Source organism: Nycticebus coucang, chromosome 4 (assembly GCF_027406575.1).
Source record: "Nycticebus coucang isolate mNycCou1 chromosome 4, mNycCou1.pri, whole genome shotgun sequence".
NCBI classification, from domain to species: domain Eukaryota; kingdom Metazoa; phylum Chordata; class Mammalia; order Primates; family Lorisidae; genus Nycticebus; species Nycticebus coucang.
This window is the reverse complement of record NC_069783.1, coordinates 131,093,760-131,114,198: the sequence shown is the minus strand read 5'-3', so window position 1 is coordinate 131,114,198 and position 20,439 is coordinate 131,093,760. Positions and strand designations below refer to the sequence as shown.

The window sequence follows — 20,439 nt, the reverse complement described above, 5'->3', positions numbered from 1 at the left end:
AAGAGACCAGGGGCTCCTGGCTGCCAGTCCTGTGTGTCATCCCCTGACCACAGCATTTTCTGGGCTCTTAACTAATGATTATGCTGGGCAAAAGTAGGGTCTGGGGGAACTGAGGGCGGGTGGAGTTTATCTGAAGTTAGGAGATTGTATAGTGTTTCTCCAGTAAGGTCAGGGGAGGGGCTCGAAATGACTCCTCAGGGGACTGACCCCTGTCTGTGCAGGTGGCTCTTCTTAGCGCTAATGATTGGGCAGCATGTCTCAGTAGATGGCTCTCTCTGGACTCAGGGGACATCACAGAGCTTAATTGCTGGCTGCTGAAAAACACAGTTTGGATCCTTCTGTGTATTTTACAGAGATAAAAGTAAAGGGTGTCGGGAGCCAGAGAATAGACCCTCCCAGCACTCCTACACACTCCTGATGGGTTCTGTCTTCTCCTGCGGTGGGTTCCTGGAATGTTCTGAGTGGGTCACTGGAATTATAATTCATTTTAGGTTTATGTGAGGTGAGACAATTAAGTTTACAAACTCATACTAGAAAAAAAGTGCTGTATACCTCATTGCTAATACATCTACTGTCACCCTCAAAGTACTCCCCTTGGCTATCTGGTGATTATAGTGATACTCAGCAATAAGGGCTGAGGATGAGTTTGTAAACTTAATTATCAGACTTTGTACTATAGCAGCTCTGACGGCCATTCCAGAAAAAGAGCCCCCAAATTGCTTTGAAGGATGGCCCAGGAGGTGGTATCAGTGCATAGCTTCCCACAGGGAGTACCTCAAACGTGACTTTAGTGACATCCAGCAGTGAGGTATATAGCACTTCTTGTAGGTTGAGTTCATAACTTAATTATCTGACCTCATATTTGGGAGGTAGTGTATTAGAGTTCAGGAGCCTGGTTGAGAGCCTTGAGTTCTGTCTAAGTTTGGGTTCCCCAGAAGAGGACCTTGAGATAGGGTTTCTGTGGAAATGATTGATTAGGAGTATGACCCATGAGTCCCAGAGAGAGGGGCCCGGGGTGTGGTAGGGGAGGGGAAAAGCCGGGCTTAGCCTCAACCTGGTTCCCATGGAGAACCCTGGAATCACAGAGTAAGTCCTGCTTTGAGGCAAGAGTAAGCAGCCCTTTGGGTCCCAGGTAAGCTATGAGATGCCTTGGTTTGGGCGTGGGGGGTTTATCCAGGAGAGCCCAGCCTGTTGGAGGATAACTGTCTTGGAAAAGGATGTCACCTAGAACTCTTAGACAACTCTCATAGCAGCAGGAGGTGGGTACCATAGTCTGCAAGGGGACCTGGGGAGGGGCAGATCCAACTATGGCTCCTGTCGGTTTTAATGTTGATTCATCCCTAATTGGCTGTGTGACCTTAGGAAAGCCATTTACCTTCTCTGAGCCCAGAATTTCACCTTCTGTACAATAAAGGTCTTCATAGAGCCACTGTTGGCCCCATCCCATTCTTATCCTCCATCCAATGACTTTTTTCTCATTCAAACATTCATTTGCTTCAGCAAATGTTTATTGTGTACCTTCCTAGGCTCAGAGGATAAAACAGGTAACACAACTGAAAGGATCTCTGCTCTCAGGGATCAAGGCCAGGTCAGCAGGCATGAAACAGGAGTCAGTGTCACAAAGAAGCAGAGAGCCCTGGAAACCAAAGCCTACCTGGGATGTGTGCAGGGGCCTGGGAGGCTTCCTGGAGGAAGAGGCATTTGATTAGGGACTCTGTGCACATGGGGGCTGTGGGGGGGGGGCTGATGTCACTCTAGGGAAAAGAGAAGGTGACTGGCCATTTTCTGCAGGTCTCTTTCCCAACTCTAAAATTCTTCCAAATCTGGACTCCCTCCACATTCATATGTATTCTTCTGATACTTTCTCTAAGTATCCATATATTCAAACTTATACACTTATCCAGGTGAATAAAAGAAAATAGGATGTAAAACAAGAAATAGGTTCTTTTTTTTAATTTTGAGATGGAGTCTCACTCTGTCACCCTAGACAGAGGCTGTGGCATCGTAGCTAACAGCAACCTCAAACTCTTGTGCTCAAGTGATCTTGCCTCAGCCTCTCAAATAGTTGAGACTACAGGCACCTGCTACAATGCCTGGTTAATTTTTCTATTTTTAATAGAGATAGAGGTTTACTCTTGCTCAGGCTGATCTGGAAATCCTGAGCTCAAGTGATCCTTCCACCCTGGCCTCCCAGAGTCCTTGATTATAAGCGTGACCCATTGGGCCAGGCCAAGAGATGGGACCTTATGTCCATATCGTACCTAAACATTTAAAAATGTTACTTTTACCTATTTATTGGACTAGATTATACATTCACAAGATGTAAGATGGAAAGTTACCAAAGTGTAGACAGTAAAAAGTCTCCCTCCCTTTCCTGTTCCTCCATCTATCAGTTTCCCCTGTCCTTGAGGGAATGAATTTAAAACTTATTTTTAATTATATACTTTTTTCCTCCCTCAAACTCTTTGTAACTGCTTTTAGCTAATGTGTAAAAGATTTGATTGTACTCGATTATAATTCATCTATCAATCAGTGAATCCCAAGACAATTCCTTGTAGGTGGCAAAGGTTACCTTCGAAATTGAACTGTCTCTCCAGCAAGTTATATTCCAGCCCTATAGATAGAGATTTTTTGGTGCCTGTGTACCAATTAAAAGGATGATGGATTTGGGGGTTGAGGGGGCAGAGGTGATTGTGTGAACCTGTGGCACTCCTCAGTCTAAACCGCAAGTGTAATGAGTCACTTCATTCCTTGGAGCTACCACCAAGCGGAACCTGTCATTAAACCAAGGCCCTTACTTCATAAGCCTCATGGGGGTGCCCCCTGCATTTAAAGCACAGGGACAAAGAGGTCAGAATAAACTGTTTTCAGTGCTGCCAGAGGTTACACATAGCTTCTTAGGATGAGTAATTAGTGGTTAAATGAAATCGAGTTGGGCCTGGGTTCGGAATACTCTGTCCTGTGACTCACGTTCTTCCTGTGTTGAGAAGTCGAGAATGATGTTAGAGGATGGAGGCTTTGAGTGCCAGCTCTTCATTTTCCCACCCACAGCACTTCTTCTCTCTGAGCTTCAGTTTCCACATCCGCATAATGGGACTATACAGTGCTTCCCAGTAGAACTTTGTGAGCTGTCCAGTAAGCTTTCTAGCCTTGTGTATCTAGAGAGCACCAACAATGAGGCTTGGGCAACTAAGACACTGCACTCAAAAATTTATATAATTTTAATTAGCTGGCATTTTAATATTAGTAGCTCTGTGGAAAGTATAGTACCAGGACCCACCTCACAGAATTTGATTCTGTTAAATGACTAAATGGAGAATTAGGCCTCTGGTGGGCCCTCAAGGGTGGGGCAGCCCAGGCTAAGAACCTTACAGGGGTCTGCGCTTTGGGGTATTCAGGCAGCCATGTGGCTCAATGCTGCTGCCTCCTTCAGGAAGCCTTCCTCTTCTCTCCAGAACTTTATAGTTCTGGAGGTCAGAACATCCTCCACATTCTTTTTGAGGCTCTAGGGCAGGGATTTTCAACTGGTGTGCCATGAAAAAAAAAATTTTTTTTTAATCAAATTAATTTAAGTGTATCATGGAAGTTTAACTATAGATTCAAGTGTGCCATGAGATAAAAAACGTTCTACCTATTTCCTTTCCTTTTCCAGTGTGTGGGGGCTGCCACATTCTTCTGCTTGAGATCAGATTCATCTGATCTCTTGTTTCTGTCATACATTTTCTCTTTGTGACCCTGAGCCTCCTGCCTTTCTCTTATAACAGCCCTTGAAGTGACATCGGGGCTGGGTAATCTAGGATAATCTTCCCGTTTCATGAGACTTAATTTAATCACCTCTGCAAAGCCCCTTTTGCTATATAAGGTAATATATTCACAGGTTTTGGGATTAGGACCTGGACCTCTGGGGGCATTTTTCTGTCGACTACTAGTTCTTTTTCCCCTGGGTCTCAGTCATGAGGATATTTTGACCCCAAATTTGCCAGAATACCTGCCCTGAGCTCAGTGGGTCTCATGCCACTCTGATGTTAGAAAGTCTGCAACTTACCCAGTGGTTGACCACTGTTAACCATGGTGCCTTTCTAAACCTTGGTTTATCTACCCATAAAATGGGCTGAAGAGTACTGTCAACCCCAGGAGGGGCATTGAAGTTATGAACACACTTCATGCACGTAGTGCCCTTGGCACATTGCCCAGTACTTGGGTAGCTTATACAGCAACTGGTGACGCTTTGAGGATGAACATTGTGGGATCCAGAGCGGTGCCACCTGAATTCAAATCCTGGCTCCAGCCCTACATGCGCCAGTTACTAAACCTCCCTGGATGAAACCTCCCTTGTCTTCATCCATCAAAGGGACCTAATTGTGAGACTCACCTCAGAGGGTGAGTTAGATGGGGAAGTTCACTTCATGTGCTGTCATGACAAACATTGGTGCTCAGTTAGTGTTGGTGATGTGAGGATGGTATTTACTCACACCAGGCATTCCGAGGGCCCAGCACTTACAGATAGAAGGACAAAGCAATCCAATAAACTGGGAACAGTTCACTGAGTTCCTTCTCTGGCAAGGCAGGTTGTTTCTTTAGCTGCGTGAAGGCCCAAGTTCTGTGCCAAGAGTGGGCCTATTGTCATGCCCCGAGGCTGGCAGTGCCAGGCCCTGACAGGTTTATAGGGAGCTGGGGAGCCCTGCATGTCACAGGGGGAGGAGGAGCCATCTGGTCGCCTGAAGGGTGTGGGAAGCACAGTTCTCCTCCTTGAAAAACCAGGAGAAGACTTGTAAGCCATTTACTCTGGGGTTATTGGCATGGAGAGCAAAGAAATGGGAAGGATGGGTGGGGTGGGGTGGATGCTGTGCGGAGACGGACCTGGGGCTGTTCACATCGCTGGGACGTGGGTTCCGTCTCAGCCACCCTCGGAGCCTTTTCTTACACCCTGGCGTAGGAGGATACTCTTGGTGTTGACATTTCTTGGTACTCCCTTCCCTTCTTTTTAATTAAGACCTGTGAGGTGACAGGGTGGCATGGATCAAAAGCCAGACTTGTAAACAATATCCACTTAACCCTGTTGCCGTTCCTTCCCCTCTCTCTAGCTGTGAAACTGGGGTGCATAAAGGTAGACTCCTCTGAGTAACCATTTCTCTTGATTTTTTTTCATTAGAGGGCTAGTCCTTTTCTTCTTAAAAATTCAGACAATCCTCTTGCCTGCTGTAAAATCCCACCAATGCACAAATACCACTTGGAGTCTTTATATTCCATTACTCACACATTCATTTATCATGTGTTCCCAGAAACCTACTATGTGCCAAGTCTGCTGGCAGATGTTTTCCACGTACTTTCTCCTTTAATCCTCACACACCTCTGAGTAGTTGTCATAGAACTTGCTCATAAACTGAGCTTTGAGAGATGACTTGGCTCCTCAGAGGCACCACACAGCCACCATGTTCACTCAGAAGACATGGTATCCACTTAATCAATTTGTGAAAAACTCCGTGTCTTTTAGGAAGTATGGCTTAAACAAGTATGTTTTTATTATTTTCATTTGAGACAGAGTCTCACTATGTCGCCCTAGGTAAAGTGCCATGGCATCACAGCTCACAGCAACCTCAAACTCTTGGGCTTAAATGATTCTCTTGTCTCAGTCTCCCAAGTAGCTGGAACTACAGGTGCCTGCCACAGTGCCCGGCTATTTTTCTGTTGCAGCTGTCATTGTTGCTTAGCTGGCCGGGGCCAGGTTCAAACCCGCCAGCCTTGGTGTATGTGGCTGGTGCTGTGCTACGGGCACTGAGCTGATTATTTTTTCCATTAAAAAACACAGAGGGTAGCAGTTCATAGTTCATGTTGTCAAGGCCTTTTTCATATCACAATCCCCAAAGTGTTGGCTTGTGGTCTCTTGGTCCCAAGGTGGTTGCCATGACCCCGGACATCACATCCTCATTTCAGGAAGAAGGGGAGGCAGCACAATAAACCACATTTGCTCCTATTTGTAAAGCAAAAGCCTCCCTAGATATCTTCCCCATTTCCTCTGATGTTCTTATAGACAGTATTTATGCTCAGAACTGGGTCACATGGCTACTTCCAGCTGCAAAGGAAGCTGAAAAAAGTAAGTCTCTGACTTGTTAGAAAGGAAGGAAGCTGCCTGCATCTTTATTGTTGATTCTGATACCATGTTCTTCCCTCTTCACTGGTAATTTCCCTGTTCAAATTACACAACAAAAAAAGCATGAACTTTTAACATATCCTCTTAACCCCTGTGCCATTATTTTATCTTTAAATGTTTCCCTTTCTCAAAAGTTAAATCAATTTATTTAAAAAGGAACCTTTAAAAATATCTCTATTGTAAACAGAAAACCATATCCCTTGCGTTAAATAGAAAATAACAATAGACTCAGCGCCATAGCTCAGTGGTTAGGACGCCGGCCGCATACACCGGGGCTGGTGGGTTTGAACCTGGCCTGGACCAGCTAAACAACAATGACAACTGCAACAAAACATAGCTGGGCGTTGTGGCGGGCACCTGTAGTCCCAGCTACTTGGGAGGCTGAGGCAAGAGAATTCCTTAAGCCCAAGAGTTTAAGGTTGCTGTGAGCTGTTGACACCACGGCACTCTACCAAGGGCAATACAGTGAGACTCTGTCTCAAAAAGAATAAAATGAAAAGAAAATAAGAATAAGAAATTAAATACAATGAAAATAAAGTGATATTTTAAATCTGCTGTTACTGCAGTCTCAGATTGATGCTGTTTTCTCTGTGCTAAATTGGGAGATTAGCAGATAGTGGAGAGCTAAGTATTTTATAGTGTCACCAAGCGGTAACTGTCTCAGGGACTTCCGAAGGCTCCCATGAGAAAAGAAAGGAAACAGCTTTCACACAGTGTCTTTCAAGGCATTTTACTGCAGTGCCTGGATATCAGAGCGTCCTGTTACCTAAAACCATCTTGTGTCCCAGGTGGGTGGCATCCTCTCTCTGAGGAGCTCAGCATATTCTGTTCTGCCTTACCTGTGCCAGGCATCTAGTAGGTTATGGGAGGGGGATCTCAGGCTGAAGGTGTCTGTGCCACGGGTGGGATATGGTGGTGGATGTAAATCTTGCAAGGGAGAGAGCCTCAGGCTTATCTCTGCTCTGACACAAGGCATTTTGATCAAGTTAATTGCCCAGGAAGGTTGGAAGTCACTTTGGCATGTGAAATCAGCCTGGGATTTTTAGAAGAGGTCTCATTTAAACTTCTCTAAAAAGATGGGTAAGATTCAGGCAAATAGAAATTGTGCTGTGGGTAAAGGGGTCTCCATGGAGGAGGAGAAGGGTGAAAAGAACATTCAATTCGAGCATCTGAGAGTATAGTGACGTCAAGGCCTGAAGTATAGACTTGTTTAGTTTTTTTTGGGGGGGGGGCTTTGAATACCTTGCCCAAGGCAAGGGGCAATGGGAGCTATTGATGATTTTATAGTTAAAGAGTGACATGATCAGACATAGTCCTTGGGGTAGCATAAGCTAATTCCTTCAGAAATCTACTTGTACTAGGAACTATTATTATGATTTTTCTGAAATGTAATACATACTTCTCAGGCTCCCTAAGGAGAGAGCATGTTGTGCTCACATTTTTCTGAGTCCAGCATTGTGCTGCTGCATTTTATGCTGAACTGAGCCTTGGGGGTTGAGTTTCCTCTGCTCTCTTGGAACATTAGTTCCAGGGCTGGTCTTCCTTCCTGCTCTCTTTTCCAACGCCAGGCCGGACACAGCCTCTAGGCTGGTCCCAGACTCGCTTCTTTCCCTGAGTTGTTCTAATTGTCCTTGGAAACCTTCTGGTTATGTTTGTAATGATCATTCTATAAAGTGGAGCCAGTAAAACTCTTAAGTGAGGGCAGGGCCTGGTTTATTGTTCATTGGACATTTTTATTGGGTATGCCCCAGGGGAAAGGTTGAAAACCCTGAGCTCTGAAGCTTTGAATTGAGTCAGCATGGGAAGTCTTTCCCTAAGATGTGATTCTTCATCTGTTCAAAGTTCTAGAATAGGTACATATCCTTTGAACCAGATAGCCTACTTCTAGGCAAAATTTATGTTGGGAAAATAAATTGCATTTGGGTATTCATTGCAGTATTGGTTTTAATGTTCAACATTTGGAAAGTTGGACCATTAAAGATTTGGTAGTGAGGGATGGGTTTTCTAATAATGAGATATTCATATAATGGACTACCATAAAAGTGTTAGAAACTGGGTGGCGCCTGTGGCTCAGTCGGTAAGGCGCCGGCCCCATATACCGAGGGTGGCGGGTTCAAACTCGGCCCCGGCTGAACTGCAACCAAAAAAAAATAGCCGGGCGTTGTGCCTCAGCTACTCGGAAAGCTGAGGCAAGAAAATCGCTTAAGCCCAGGAGTTGGAGGTTGCTGTGAGCTGTATGATGCCATGGCACTCTACCAAGGGCCATAAAGTGAAACTCTTGTCTCTACAAAAAAAAAAAAAGTGTTAGAAACTGCTGTACAGTGTGTATGGCTATTGATGTGAAAGATGTTCATGGCATGGTTGGAAATTAAACAGTGACAAAAATAAGTTTATACATAGCATACATGATCTGATTTCATTTAAATTCTGATCCTTAGTTTCTATTTTAATTGGAAATGCCTAGGTTGCTGGACATCAGAATGCTAATAGTGGCTGTTGGCTGTAGGTGGTAGGATTTAGGATTATTAAAACTACTCTTCTCTGTATTTTTGAACTTTCTGTATTTATCATGTGGGACATATAAAAGAGGTCAAATCATAGGGTAGATCTTAGCCAGAATATTGTAAGAGCTTTGAGTATTTGAAAGAGGAGGATGTCCCAATCTTGGGGGAGTCCAGTCTCCCAGAAGACAAACTTGGGCAGTCGAGAGCAGGGATCAGCAAACTTACTCTTTAAAGAAATGTGGCAAATATTTTAGGCTTTCTGGGCCTTATGGCCTTACTATTCAACTCTCGTCACTAAGAGAAAGTGCTAGATAAAGGCTCTTGAAAAAGTCATAGATAATACATAAATAAATGGGCATGGCTGTTTCCAATAAAACTTTATTTATAAAACCAAGCAATGGGGCTGGGTGTGGCTCACACCTGTAATCCTAGCACTGTGTGAGGCTGATGCAGGTGGATTGCCTGAGCTCAGGAGTTGGAGACCAACCTGAGCAAGAGCGAGACCCTGTCTCTAAAAGTAGCCGGGTGTTGTAGCGGGCACCTGTAGTCGCAGCTACTCAGAAGGCTGAGCCCATGAGTTTGAGATTGCTGTGAACTATGATGCCATGGCTCTCTACCCAGGGTGACAGAGTAAGACACTGTCTCCAAAAATAAATGAATGAATGAATGAATAAATAAATAAATAAAACAACGACAACAACAACAAAACAAGCAATGGTTCAGGGTTGCTTGTGGACTTCACTTTGCCAATTTCTGATCTAGAGAAAAATAAGAAAACGGAGCTTGTTAATGGTTTGAGTGAGTGGTCAGCTAGTCCCAAAATAGCACAAATTGTAGGAAGGAACAGGCCAATGAGATTGAAAAGGCAGATGTTTAAACAGAGGGCTAAAGATAAGTTGTATCATTCTTTCTCCACATCAGCAATCGCACCTGGGCAAGGGGTGTTGGATGAGACAGTTTGGATTATGCTTTGGAGGGTATAAAAGGCAAACCAGCATATTAGAGGTTCTGAAAAGTCATGCTAGAAACGCCCTTGCTTGCCATTGTTGATCTCAGCATTTATCAAACTCTTTGAATACACCACAAAATGTTTTCGTGGTTGTGGGTGTGTCCTACTCACATCTGATAGTGCAGGGAAAGTTTCAGGAACGCTGTCACCCTGGGCTCCAAAGTTGGCAGTGTCAGATGTAGTGAACTCTAAGGATGAAATTGATACACCGAAGTCAAGATGATGCTAATTAAGGCAATTCTTACAAATATAGTACACACTCCATAGGAAACTTTGCTCTCACTGATAAACCTGTCATCAGGGGAGTAAGAATTTTATTCAGCCCTTTAAAAGTCCTTTATTGAGCACCGATTGTTTTTAAGAAATCATGGGACCAGGTGATTTACAATGTGCCTCTTAGAATCCAGAAATTCGGTCTCCATGAGGGAAGCGTCAGCTGCACAGAAGTGGAAAATGCAGAACCAACGAGCCTTGGGGTTGAGCTAAGTCAGAATCACACTCTTTAAAATGATGGGGGATTTAGCAACCTCTTGTTTCTGGAGCCCAGAGTAAGGGAGGGACTCGCCCAAGCTGTCACTGCCCGTTAGTAGAGATGCTGAGACACAAACTAGGGTGATGGACATAGATTCCATTTTTATGAAATATCCAGAAATGGCAAATCCATAGAGAATGAAAGAAGATTAGTGGATGCCAGAGGCCAGGGGAGAGGGGAATGGGAGTGACTGCTTAATGGGTATGGGATTTCCTTGGGGGTGACGAAATGTTTTGGAATTAGATAGCGGTGGAGGTTGCACAATCTTGTGAATTTACTAGATGTCATTGAGCAACATTGAAATGGTTGAAATAGTGAATAGTATGTTATGTGATTTCCACCATAATTATGAAAAAGGTAGGTGATAGAATAATTTATTGTGTGAACCTGGACACCTTAGAGAATGAAGAGACGGTCTCAGGTAAACGAGAATGTGTAATCACCCTGACTAAAAACCACCCTGCTCTGACTTGCAGGCAAATGATTTTTCCTCGTGGGTGCTGACAGGTTGCAACTTTTGTGGCATTTCAAATGCTTATGAGTCCTGGGTTTTTTCAAGCAGGGGTTCTGACCAGGGGTGTATTCTTGCTGCAATTGGGTACGTAACACTATGAGGGACATCTTTGTTCAAATAGCTTTTCTTTTGTACTATTTCCATAGGATAAATTTTTTTTTGTTTTTGTTTTTGTTTTTGTTTTTTTGCAGTTTCTGGCCGGGGCTGGGTTTGAACCGCCACCTCCGGCCCCATCCGGCGCCCTACCCCTTTGAGCCAAAGGCGCTGCCCTCCATAGGATAAGTTTTCAGAAGTGAGATTACTGAGTTAAAAGTAAATGTGGGGTTTTTTTGGTGGGGGGAGTGAGGATATAGGGAGGAAACACTTGATTTGGAATCAGAAGACCTCTCCCCCTTACTGGCTTTGGGACTGGATCTGGCTGTTTCTGGGCTGTGGGGCAGTGGTAATAATTCCAGCAGCACAGATGTATTGCAAGGATTAGTGAGAGAAGGCAGAAGAGACACGACATCACTTAGTACGGTGCCTGGCTCTCCTTGCGGGTCTCCAAAGATGTTAGTGGAAAGTGCATATTGCAGTTGTTTTTATAACTCAACATTGTCCCTGGGAGCAGGTGAGCAAACCCATTTTCCATACCTGCCCCTGCACTGGATATTATCATTTTCTTTTCCCAGGGATGTTTTCCCTTCAGGTGCTTTTTTTGCATATTCATAATGCCCGTTATGGTGTCAGGCTCTGGGGATACAGCTGTGGGGCCTTCTTGTGTCAGGAGGACACAGAGATAATCACCACCCTTACCCTGGTGCTGGGCAAGGAGGAAGCGCAGGGAGCACAGAGGAGGCACCTGAACCAGCCCTGGGGCAGGGAAGGCTTCCTGGAGGAGGTGGCCTTGTGGTGGTGAGAATTGAGAAATGAATAAAGATTAGCCAGGCCCTGAGGAAATGGCAGGGTGGAGGTGTGAAGCTGAGGAAGAGCATGATGGGTGTGAGGTTTATGGTGCTGAAGTGTGTGAGTGTGTGTGAGAGACAGACAGATGGGTGGTTCAATCATCTGGAGAGATAAAGAGGCTCTGGGACCCACCAGTTCTTAGAGAAGGAGTTTGATCTTTACCCCTCAGGGTAAAGGAGGGCAGCGGGGAAGAGCCATCCTGGTGCTTGCAAGTTCCAAATCACTCTGGCTGCTGCTGGCCATCTTCCCGCCTCAGCCTCCCGAGTAGCTGGGACTAGCGGCAGCTGCCACAACACCCTGCTGGTTTTTCTATCTTTACTAGAGATGGGGTCTCACTCTTGCTCTGGCTGGTCTTGACTCCTGAGCTCAGGCGATCCACCGGACTCTGACTTTAACTGCTCCTTCTCAGTGAGTCCTTCCCTGGTCACCCAATCAGTCTCCATTCTGTTCTTTATTGTCACTTATCTAACCTTCTAAATGTTTCACTTATTCACTTGTTTATTTCCTTTTCTCAGTCTTCTTGAATCTCTCTACGGAGAACAGAGATTTCTGTATGTTTTGTTCACTTCTGTGTCTTCAGTACCTGGCACACAGTAGGTACTCAGTATTTGTGTACTGGAGGAAGAAAGGGGAGAAGGGACTACGGCTACAGCCACAGGGACAGGGATGAGAGGGTGCTTGTGCACCAAATGACACTCGGCATTTTGATTGGGTCCTTTCCCTCTGGGCCTGTGGCTGCGTAGGTTGCATTTGTCCCGCAGCCCTGCTCCTTGGGGAGGATGTGAGCATGCACTTTGCCAATCTGTCCATTCTTGGCACTTCGCACAGTGCACCGCACAAGATGGGTTTGCACTGTTGTGGGGCCAAGGTTATGTTCCGGAAGATGCTGGAAGGTGTCAGGACCAGCCCACGCCCCTCACCAGATGGTGGCATTCCAAGGAGGCTGCAGCCAGAGACAGCTGAGTGAATGGCTGAGTGAATGGCTGGTGAGCTCTCAGATTGGATTGAAGGGTGTCATTATGGAAGAGCCTCAGCAGCTGTTAAAATGAATCAATGCCTCGGAAACTGGGAGAAAAGCTGCCAAACGGTCTGGTTTTGAATGGAAGTGCTTTCTCTCTTGTGGATCTCTCAGATTCCCCAGGAGACCGCAAGCTTCGTGGCTGCACCCCCAGCACCAAGCGTAGAGCCCGGTGTTTTGGAGGGAGGCAGGAAGTGTTTGCAGAAGGAGGGTCAGAAGGATGGAAGAATGAAAGCTTGCGATGACTCCTCTGTAATCCCAGCACCTGTTGCTCTGAGTGACTCCCTTTTCAGAGAAATGATGTATGTATTTTTTTTTTTTTTGTCTTCATGAAAATGGCAGGAAATGGGAATTTTGAACTTTGCAAATCATTCCTGGGAGAGCAAGCTTGTGTTGGCAGGCTCAGCAGATGAAAATAAATATTCATTGCTATACCCATTGCTTGTGATTGTACTGATGTCCTCTCTTTCCTGGTCCAACACAGCCTCCACCTCCCAGATAAATGCCTTGTTCGCTGTCTGTCCCACATGCTGATGTCCATAATAAGACACACGTATGTGTGTGTGTGTGTGTGTACACGTATCCATAGGTAGATATCCACACACGCACACATATGTATACACGCGTACATATCAGAGATCGCTTAGACTCTGTTTCCCTTCTTTCCTGGCAGCGCTCATCAGATACACTATTTAGAAAATTGAGCCAGTCCACCTAAGGAATAAATAGCAGCTGCCCTCTGTTGAGTGGGCTTCCAATATGTTTTGGAAGAGACTATCATCTATTAAGTCAAGCATGACATATGGAATACACGTAAAGTTTTAAAGCCTGTAGTTACATTTATTTCCTTGTATCGTAGCACAGGTTATGAAAACCTGAGAATCATGGGTTTCTAGGGTTGGGGAGGACTTTAAATTATTATTCAACCATCAGCTGTGGTGGTTAAAAAACTTCTTTTGCTTTCCTTTGTTCATCGACCTATTAATTGATTCATATTTATAAATCAGGCATTTGCTAGTCATGCAAAATGGCAACTCTAGAGGTAGACAAGATATACAGCAGGTTGCGAGGCAGTGCTCTATTTAAGAGGGATATGCACCAGGATTTCCTTTCCTTATTTTCTCTTGACCTTCCCCCGTTCCTTCCATGCAGAATAGCCACTCAAGTGGGTTCAAGGATCCTAAAAGGGAAGTGACATTTGTGGGCCATTGATCCTAATTCAGCAATGGTTGCCCTTGGTGACTCTTCCCAGGAGAAGCCACACAGAAAAGCTTTCCTTCCCCTTGTGGGCAGGCAGCTCCCAAGACCGTGAGGTCAGTGTGGTCACAGCAGGTGTCTGAGTGTGGCCTATCCTAGGGTGGTGCTCCGCCGTGTGGTCCACTGGGCCTGGTGGGGTCCCTTGGTGGGCCTCGGTGGGTTGAGCTTCCACCTGAGCAGTTTCCCACTCTTTGGTTCTGTCATTTGTTAACCATAGCCAGAGTAACTCATCTTATATTCCAGATTGCACAGAGTCATTTGCTGTGAGACTCTGGGCACTGAGACTTACTTAGCGTCTAAGAAGAGTGAGAAGTGGGGTCAGAATATTTCACCATTCGTTTGTTTATTCACTCAACATTTATTTATCCACTTGATGCTTTTGTATTTGGTGCTATTATAAACAATGATATGTATTCCCCAGTGTTTCGTAATTGCTTGTGTGTGTGTGTGTTGCTTGTAGAAGACTGTGAGTTCCCTGGGTGTGGGGGCTATATCTCACTGTTTCTCGCCCATCTTTGTGTATGTGGTAGGTGCTCCATAAACGTTTCCCAGAGAAAGGGGGAAGTTTTTAGTGAGCATCTACTGTGGACTCAGCACTATTTATGCACACAGATATATAAGGCTACATAATTAAAAAGCTGCAAGGAACGTAAGTTTTATTAGCTGTTGGAGATGCTAGCGGATGCAGGTGGAGCTTGAGTGCTTTTGTGCCGTCTGTTCGTATATGACTGGAATTCTGGAGCCAAGGCTGTCCTCCTGTGTCTCCCTAGACCTGCTGGAACCAGCCTGCCTCTCCCTGCCAGCTCTGCCATGGGAGCGTGCTGACAGCCCCATCCACGATGAGATGTGAGACTGCTGGCTTTACCCAGCAATCACGCCCCCCTACCCGGGGCCTACTGGCTCAGGTAAGTGGCCGCTTGAGCTGAACTCAGGAGCTGGAGTGTCCAGGGGGTGGGAGGGTACCTGTGGGTGCTCCCAGGAAATTTTGTCTCTGTCCTTTGAATCCTGTCATTGTCCTGTGTCTCATGGATGGGCTACATATGTGTCCCAGAGCAGCATTTCAAGAGGTCACAGGGGCCAGCTCTAGAGGTGAATAGCTCTGATTCCGGATGGGATTTTGGAGGCTTAGAACTCTGCCTGGGGTCTTTGCTGATGGAAATTCTCCAGTTCTCGGATGCCCATATCTGTTCCTTTATTCTGCCTCTAACTGAGTCTAGACAGTGTTCTGCGGCTTGGGAAGATGGAATCTGTTAGCACTATTGAGCATGTAAGGGAGGGAGAATATCAAAATCTGTCTGCTCTCTTTCCTGGAGGCTGCTGAGTGAGTCAGAGCCGGGGGAGCATTGTGGGGCCTCTAGGAGGGGAAGCGGGAGGCTTGCGCTTAACTAAAATACCTTCCCCTCTTGTAGTTCCTCCAGATCAGTGGTGCTCAACCTTCCTAATGACATGGCCCTTTAATACAGTTCCCGTGGGTTGCGACCCACAGGTTGAGAACCACTGCTCTACATGGTGGCTAGTTGGCAGCAGTTTTACAGGGAGGGAAAACAGTGAAGTGAAGAGGACCTGGGGGTCAAGAATAGGGACTTGTCCAGCACCTTGCAAGACAGGAATGAAAAATAACCTTTAAACAGGTAGAGCTGTGTGGGTCATGGAGCTGAGGTCAGGTTTCAGCTGTGTGACAGTAAGCAGGCCTGGTGACCTCTCTGGGCCTTTTCCCACACCTCCCTAAGGGAGATGACACTGCTACCTTTTGGGTTGTATGAAGATTAATGGAGAGGAAGGGGTCTTGTTTTGAGAGAACAGATCTCATGGCTAGATGAAAAGCGGCTAAAGCCCTGAGCCGCTGCAAAATAGGTGTGATCATTGTACCCATCTGATAAAGTTGTAAGGAGAAGATTTATAAAATACCCAAAGCACCTGGCTCAGCTCGAGGTCTCACTCATGCTAAGCCATGTTGGTTGTCACTTTTCTTATTAAAAATATGAAGGCTGGATGTGGTGTCTGTAATTATATCTCAGTGCTTTTGAGAGGCTGAGGTAGGAGGATCGCTTCAGCCCGGGAGTTCAAGACCTCCTGTCTGTGAGTGACATAGTGAGAACTTGTCTCTACAAAAAATGAAAAAAAAAAAAAAGCTAGGTGTGGTGGCATGAACCTGTAATTCCAGCTTCTTGGGAGGCTAAGGCAGGAGGATCCCTTGAGCCCAGGAGTTTGAGGCTGCAGTGAGCCATGATGATTCCACTGTACTCCAACCTGGGTGATGGAGCAAGACTCTGTCTCTAAAAGTAAATAAAGAAGTAAAGTTTAAAACAACAATATGAAGGCAGCCAGCATAAAATAAGTGTTCCACAGAAAGGAACCTAGAGGCAAACAAGTAGCAACAGCAAATTTAATGAGAAAAATGAGATGACTTTTTTTATTTTTTCATGGCATCTGCAAGGGTCGGGGAAAAAAGAGACTAAGAGACTGTCTGGTGGGGCTTAGGCATGCGCTCTACAGCCACTCTCCCTCCTTGTGACTCCAGGGCTGGCTGCTTTGGGTAGCTGTGGGAGCTGCCATGGTCACTTCTGTGCTCTGTGCTTGTTGCTTGGCATAGGGATGCCTGATGTGGGTAGACTCTGCTGCAGGGCCGTCACTAGGGTGGCAGCAGTGAGGGACTGTGAGGATGCTCCCACCGGACCTTATGCCAGGAGCATGTGTGGTCTGGGTTCGAACCCTGATTCCCCCTCTTGCTTCCCGAGCGACTGCAGGCCAGTTACTTCACGTGTGTGAGCTGGTTTCCTTATCTGTATGGCAGAGACAATCACTTGTTATCATAAGAACTGGCCTCAAGATTGGCTAAGTTGGGAAAGTCCTCTAGCCAGTGTTGGTGCCTCTTCCACACCCTTTGAGCTGGAACAAACTTCAGAGACAGCCATTTACTCCACTCCCCTCGCTCCAAGCTCAGAGAGGTGGATAGACAGGCCCAAGCCTGCCCGGTGAAGTCAGTGGAGGGCTGTGGTCCAAATCTAGGGCTCAGGTCTCTCTGCCCTATTTGCCTAAAACAGTCTGCTCCCACCTAGAGCTGTTTTTTGACGTTTTTCTCCCTTCCTTCATCTCTCGTCCTTCCTTCATCTCTCTCTCTTTCTTTTTTAGCAGTTGCTTTTCTACTCCTGATGTCCTTAATCCCCATGGATCCTCAACCATAACCATGGTCACGCGGGTCGAGGTCGGCTCCATAGCGTCCCTGACTGCAGTGCCAGGCCTCGGTGACATTGGCAAAGAGGAAACCCTGAAGCGGACTTACTTCTGCCAGGCTGGCGATACCTCTGGGGCTCCCTCAGCCCGGATCTTGGAAGGAAAGAGCCTGCTGAGGAGCCCAGCTCGCTTACTCCCCCTGCCGAGGCTCTCCCCTAAGCCCTTCTCCAAGGAGCAGGCTCCTGCAGATGGGAAACCCCCTGTGTCATCTTTGCTGCATAGTCCGCCCAGCCTGTGTCCTTCTGGTGGGCTCTCTGAGGAGGTGGCAGCAGAGGACCTGGACAAGAGGATGCCCGGTTTGGTGGGGCAGGAGGCTGATGATGGGGAGAGACCAAGGAGAAGCTCATCTCTGTTCACCAAGGCTGTGTTCCTGCGGCCCAGCCCCAATGCCATGATTCTCTTTGAAACCACCAAAACTGGCCCCACTCTGGGGAAGATGGTCAGTGAGGAGATGCAGGAGGCCAAGGCAGGCGTGTCTCAGGAGCCCCCTTCAGGCACCATGCTTGAGGTGGCTGCCAAGCCCCCTGAGCCCACCCGAAAGCCCCCGGGGACCCTTCCCCGACCAGCCTCCCTGCCGTAGGACATGAGGCCGGCTGCAGCCCAAGAGGCAGTAGGACAAGACCAGGCTGTCTCAAAGGCCAGCGGTGTGGAGGACACGGCGGGCCCTGCTCCGGAGCCCAGACCTCGCCTAAAGAGAAGGCCCGTGTCAGACATTTTTATAGAAGCCCTTCAGCCTCAGAAGCCAGGCCCTGGCGGTGCAGCCACTGTGGGGAAAACACCACCCACCCCTCCTGAGAAGACGTGGGTGACGAAGCCCCGGCCTTTGTCCATGGACCTCACAGCCCCGTTTGAGAGCAAAGAGGCCTTGCTGAGGAAGACAGCCGATGAAGTGAGTGGAGCCACAGTGGGCTCAAGCGCTGACCGCTGGGGCCCAGAGAGGTCCAAACCAGAGCCCAAGGTGGACAGGGAGTGTTTGGCCAAGGCAGAGCCCCCTCTTCATGGCATGAATTCAGAATTCCTGGAGGTGGCCAGAAAAATGCATGAACAGCAGGAGAAAGTGCCTTTGAAGCATGACACGGGTAGCCTCAGGGCCCCAGGGGCCTCAGCCAGGGTTGTCCTGAGAGATGACCTGAGTCCTTCGGAAGAGCAAGTCAAGCTGGCCCACGAGCATGAGAAAGCACCTGAGCCCCCTTCGCCCAGGCCAGGAAGAGACTCAGAACTTGCTGAGGTCAAGGTCAGACCAGTTGACAGAGGAGTCCCAGCCCCTGCAGGGGGCAAGTGGGCCTCCAGGGGGAGCATGAAGAAGTGTATCAGCCTGCTTGGGGAGGACAGCGCTGTGCCCATGTCCTTGGCAGCGGGGCCTGGACCCCCCTTGGCCACCCCTGATTCCCCATTGGCAATGGCAGAGCCCAAGAAAGTGGGTGTGAGTGTCCAGGAGCGGGTCAGAGGCTGGGCTGCTGAGAGCTCCGAGGTGAAGCCCGAGATGAGGAGGAGGACATTCCAGGCTCGGCCGCTGTCCGCAGATTTGACCAAAGTGTAAGTGAGCACTCCCATGCATCTCCCTCAGCCCAGGTTGCTGTAAGCCGGCCGCCAGAGACCCCAATGGGAGAGGGAACTGGGCTCTGAGCCCCCTCTAGGTGTGGCCAGCATTGGGGGGGCTACAGCTTGGGGTTTCCTTGGCCTTTCTCAGCTCTGCACGCAGCCTGTGAGTGAAGCCAGATATGTGTCCATTTCACAGATGTAGGTCAGGAAGCTAAAGTACTGCAAGGAAGTTGAAGCCAGATGTCATTCTAGCTTTCCCTGTCTCCATAGCTAAGCCTTCCTTCCCTGAAGTCTGAGACCACCTACCACAAGGCCTAGGCCTTTGTGAGTGGCCCAAAGTATAAAATCAGAGGGGTCGAGATAATTTGGGCAGGTCACTTCCCCTCACTGAGCCTCAGTGTCTTCATCTCACAAATGGAAATAATACTAAGACCTTCCTTAAAGGACGGAGGTACAAACTTAGAGATAATTCTGGAAATCACTCCACCCACAGGAAGTCCCTAGTATACTGCGGCTCCAAACAATGTCGATCCAGTTGGTTAACAATGGTTTTCTAAGCTTGGCCCACCTCTGTTTTTCCACAAGTGGCCACAACAAGGAGATGCCACCAAGCATGATCAACTGGCTCGTTAATCATGTGCAGCCACCAACATGCTTTGTCTGGGGAGGAGTTTGCAGGGCCAGGATCTCTGGGCAGATTACCCTCCTGGCTCTGGGAACTAGGGCAGCCATTCTGGCCATAGTTAGACCGGTGGCTCTCAGCACATTAGAATCACCTGGAAAAAATATCTGTGGCTGGGCCCTACCCCTAAAGAGTCTAATTTAGTTAGTCTGGGGAGGGGCTGGTATTTAGAAGTGTTTAAAAGCTTACAAGCAGGTCTCTTGTGCAGCCAGGCATGAGAACCCCTGAGTTAAGGTAGCAGATAAGGGGACACAGGTGCCAAGGACCTCACTCACGTGCTTTCTCTCACTGTGTCATCATAGTGCCTGGGAGGGGCTGTGTGATTATCCCCCTCTGACAGATGGCGGAAAACTGAGTCTCTGAGTTTAGCAACAACACATGACAGCCTCACAGCTCCCGAGAGGCAGACCCTGGGTTTTCTGAGCATGGGTCAAGTTTTAAGTGGCTCGGTTTTTCTCCCCTCCTTTTTCTTCAAAGCCCCCCAGCCCTCAATTGAATATGTGCTATGTACTCATGCATTTATATCAGAGAACTCATCAGGCTAGAAAGAGTCTATCCCTCCTCTCCCTTCCCCTTTATAGGTGGGAAAACTGAGGCCCTGAGAAGGATAATCACTCAGCCCCTGGTCACCCAGACAGGCAGACAGACATGGGCCCCACACGTTTCCTGATGGTCCACTGCAGATGGGTTGCTAACAACAACTATTAATTATCCGTTCTGGGGCATCTTCACTCTTCCCCGAACGCCCTCATGTTGCTATTAGGGCCGTGGGTAGCCTCTTATCTGCCCTATAAAAGAGATGGGGAGGTGTTAATTATCCCCATTTTATAGATGAAGAAACAGAGGCTCAGGTGATGTCACAAGCCTGACCAAGTGCCATAGAGAAGAGGCAGGGTAGAGGTGGGACCAGCACCCTGTGTCTTCACCCCAGCCTGGGGCTCCATCCACTCCCATGATGCTGTGTTTAAGGTAGGCTCTGGCCACTGGGTTCTTCCCCTTTTGGCAGCTGGAAGGAAAGAAAATGTCCTTTTCAAAGAAAATCATCCCGTGT

General features: G+C 47.4%; 1 protein-coding gene across 4 annotated transcripts in view; it reads left to right on the top strand.

Moving 5' to 3' along the window:
- The window catches only part of LOC128583475 (uncharacterized protein KIAA1671-like), a 63,800-nt gene that overhangs the window by 33,701 nt on the left and 9,660 nt on the right, over nt 1-20,439 (top strand). For 3 of the 4 annotated variants that reach the window (XM_053587681.1, XM_053587680.1, XM_053587679.1), the window contains 2 exons: nt 14,701-14,835; nt 17,063-18,700. In XM_053587681.1, coding sequence (XP_053443656.1) covers nt 17,748-18,700 — 953 coding nt within the window. In that variant the 5' untranslated portion in view covers nt 14,701-14,835; nt 17,063-17,747. The remainder of the gene's footprint in view (nt 1-14,700; nt 14,836-17,062; nt 18,701-20,439) is intronic. The other variant, XM_053587682.1, reaches the window with a different exon arrangement.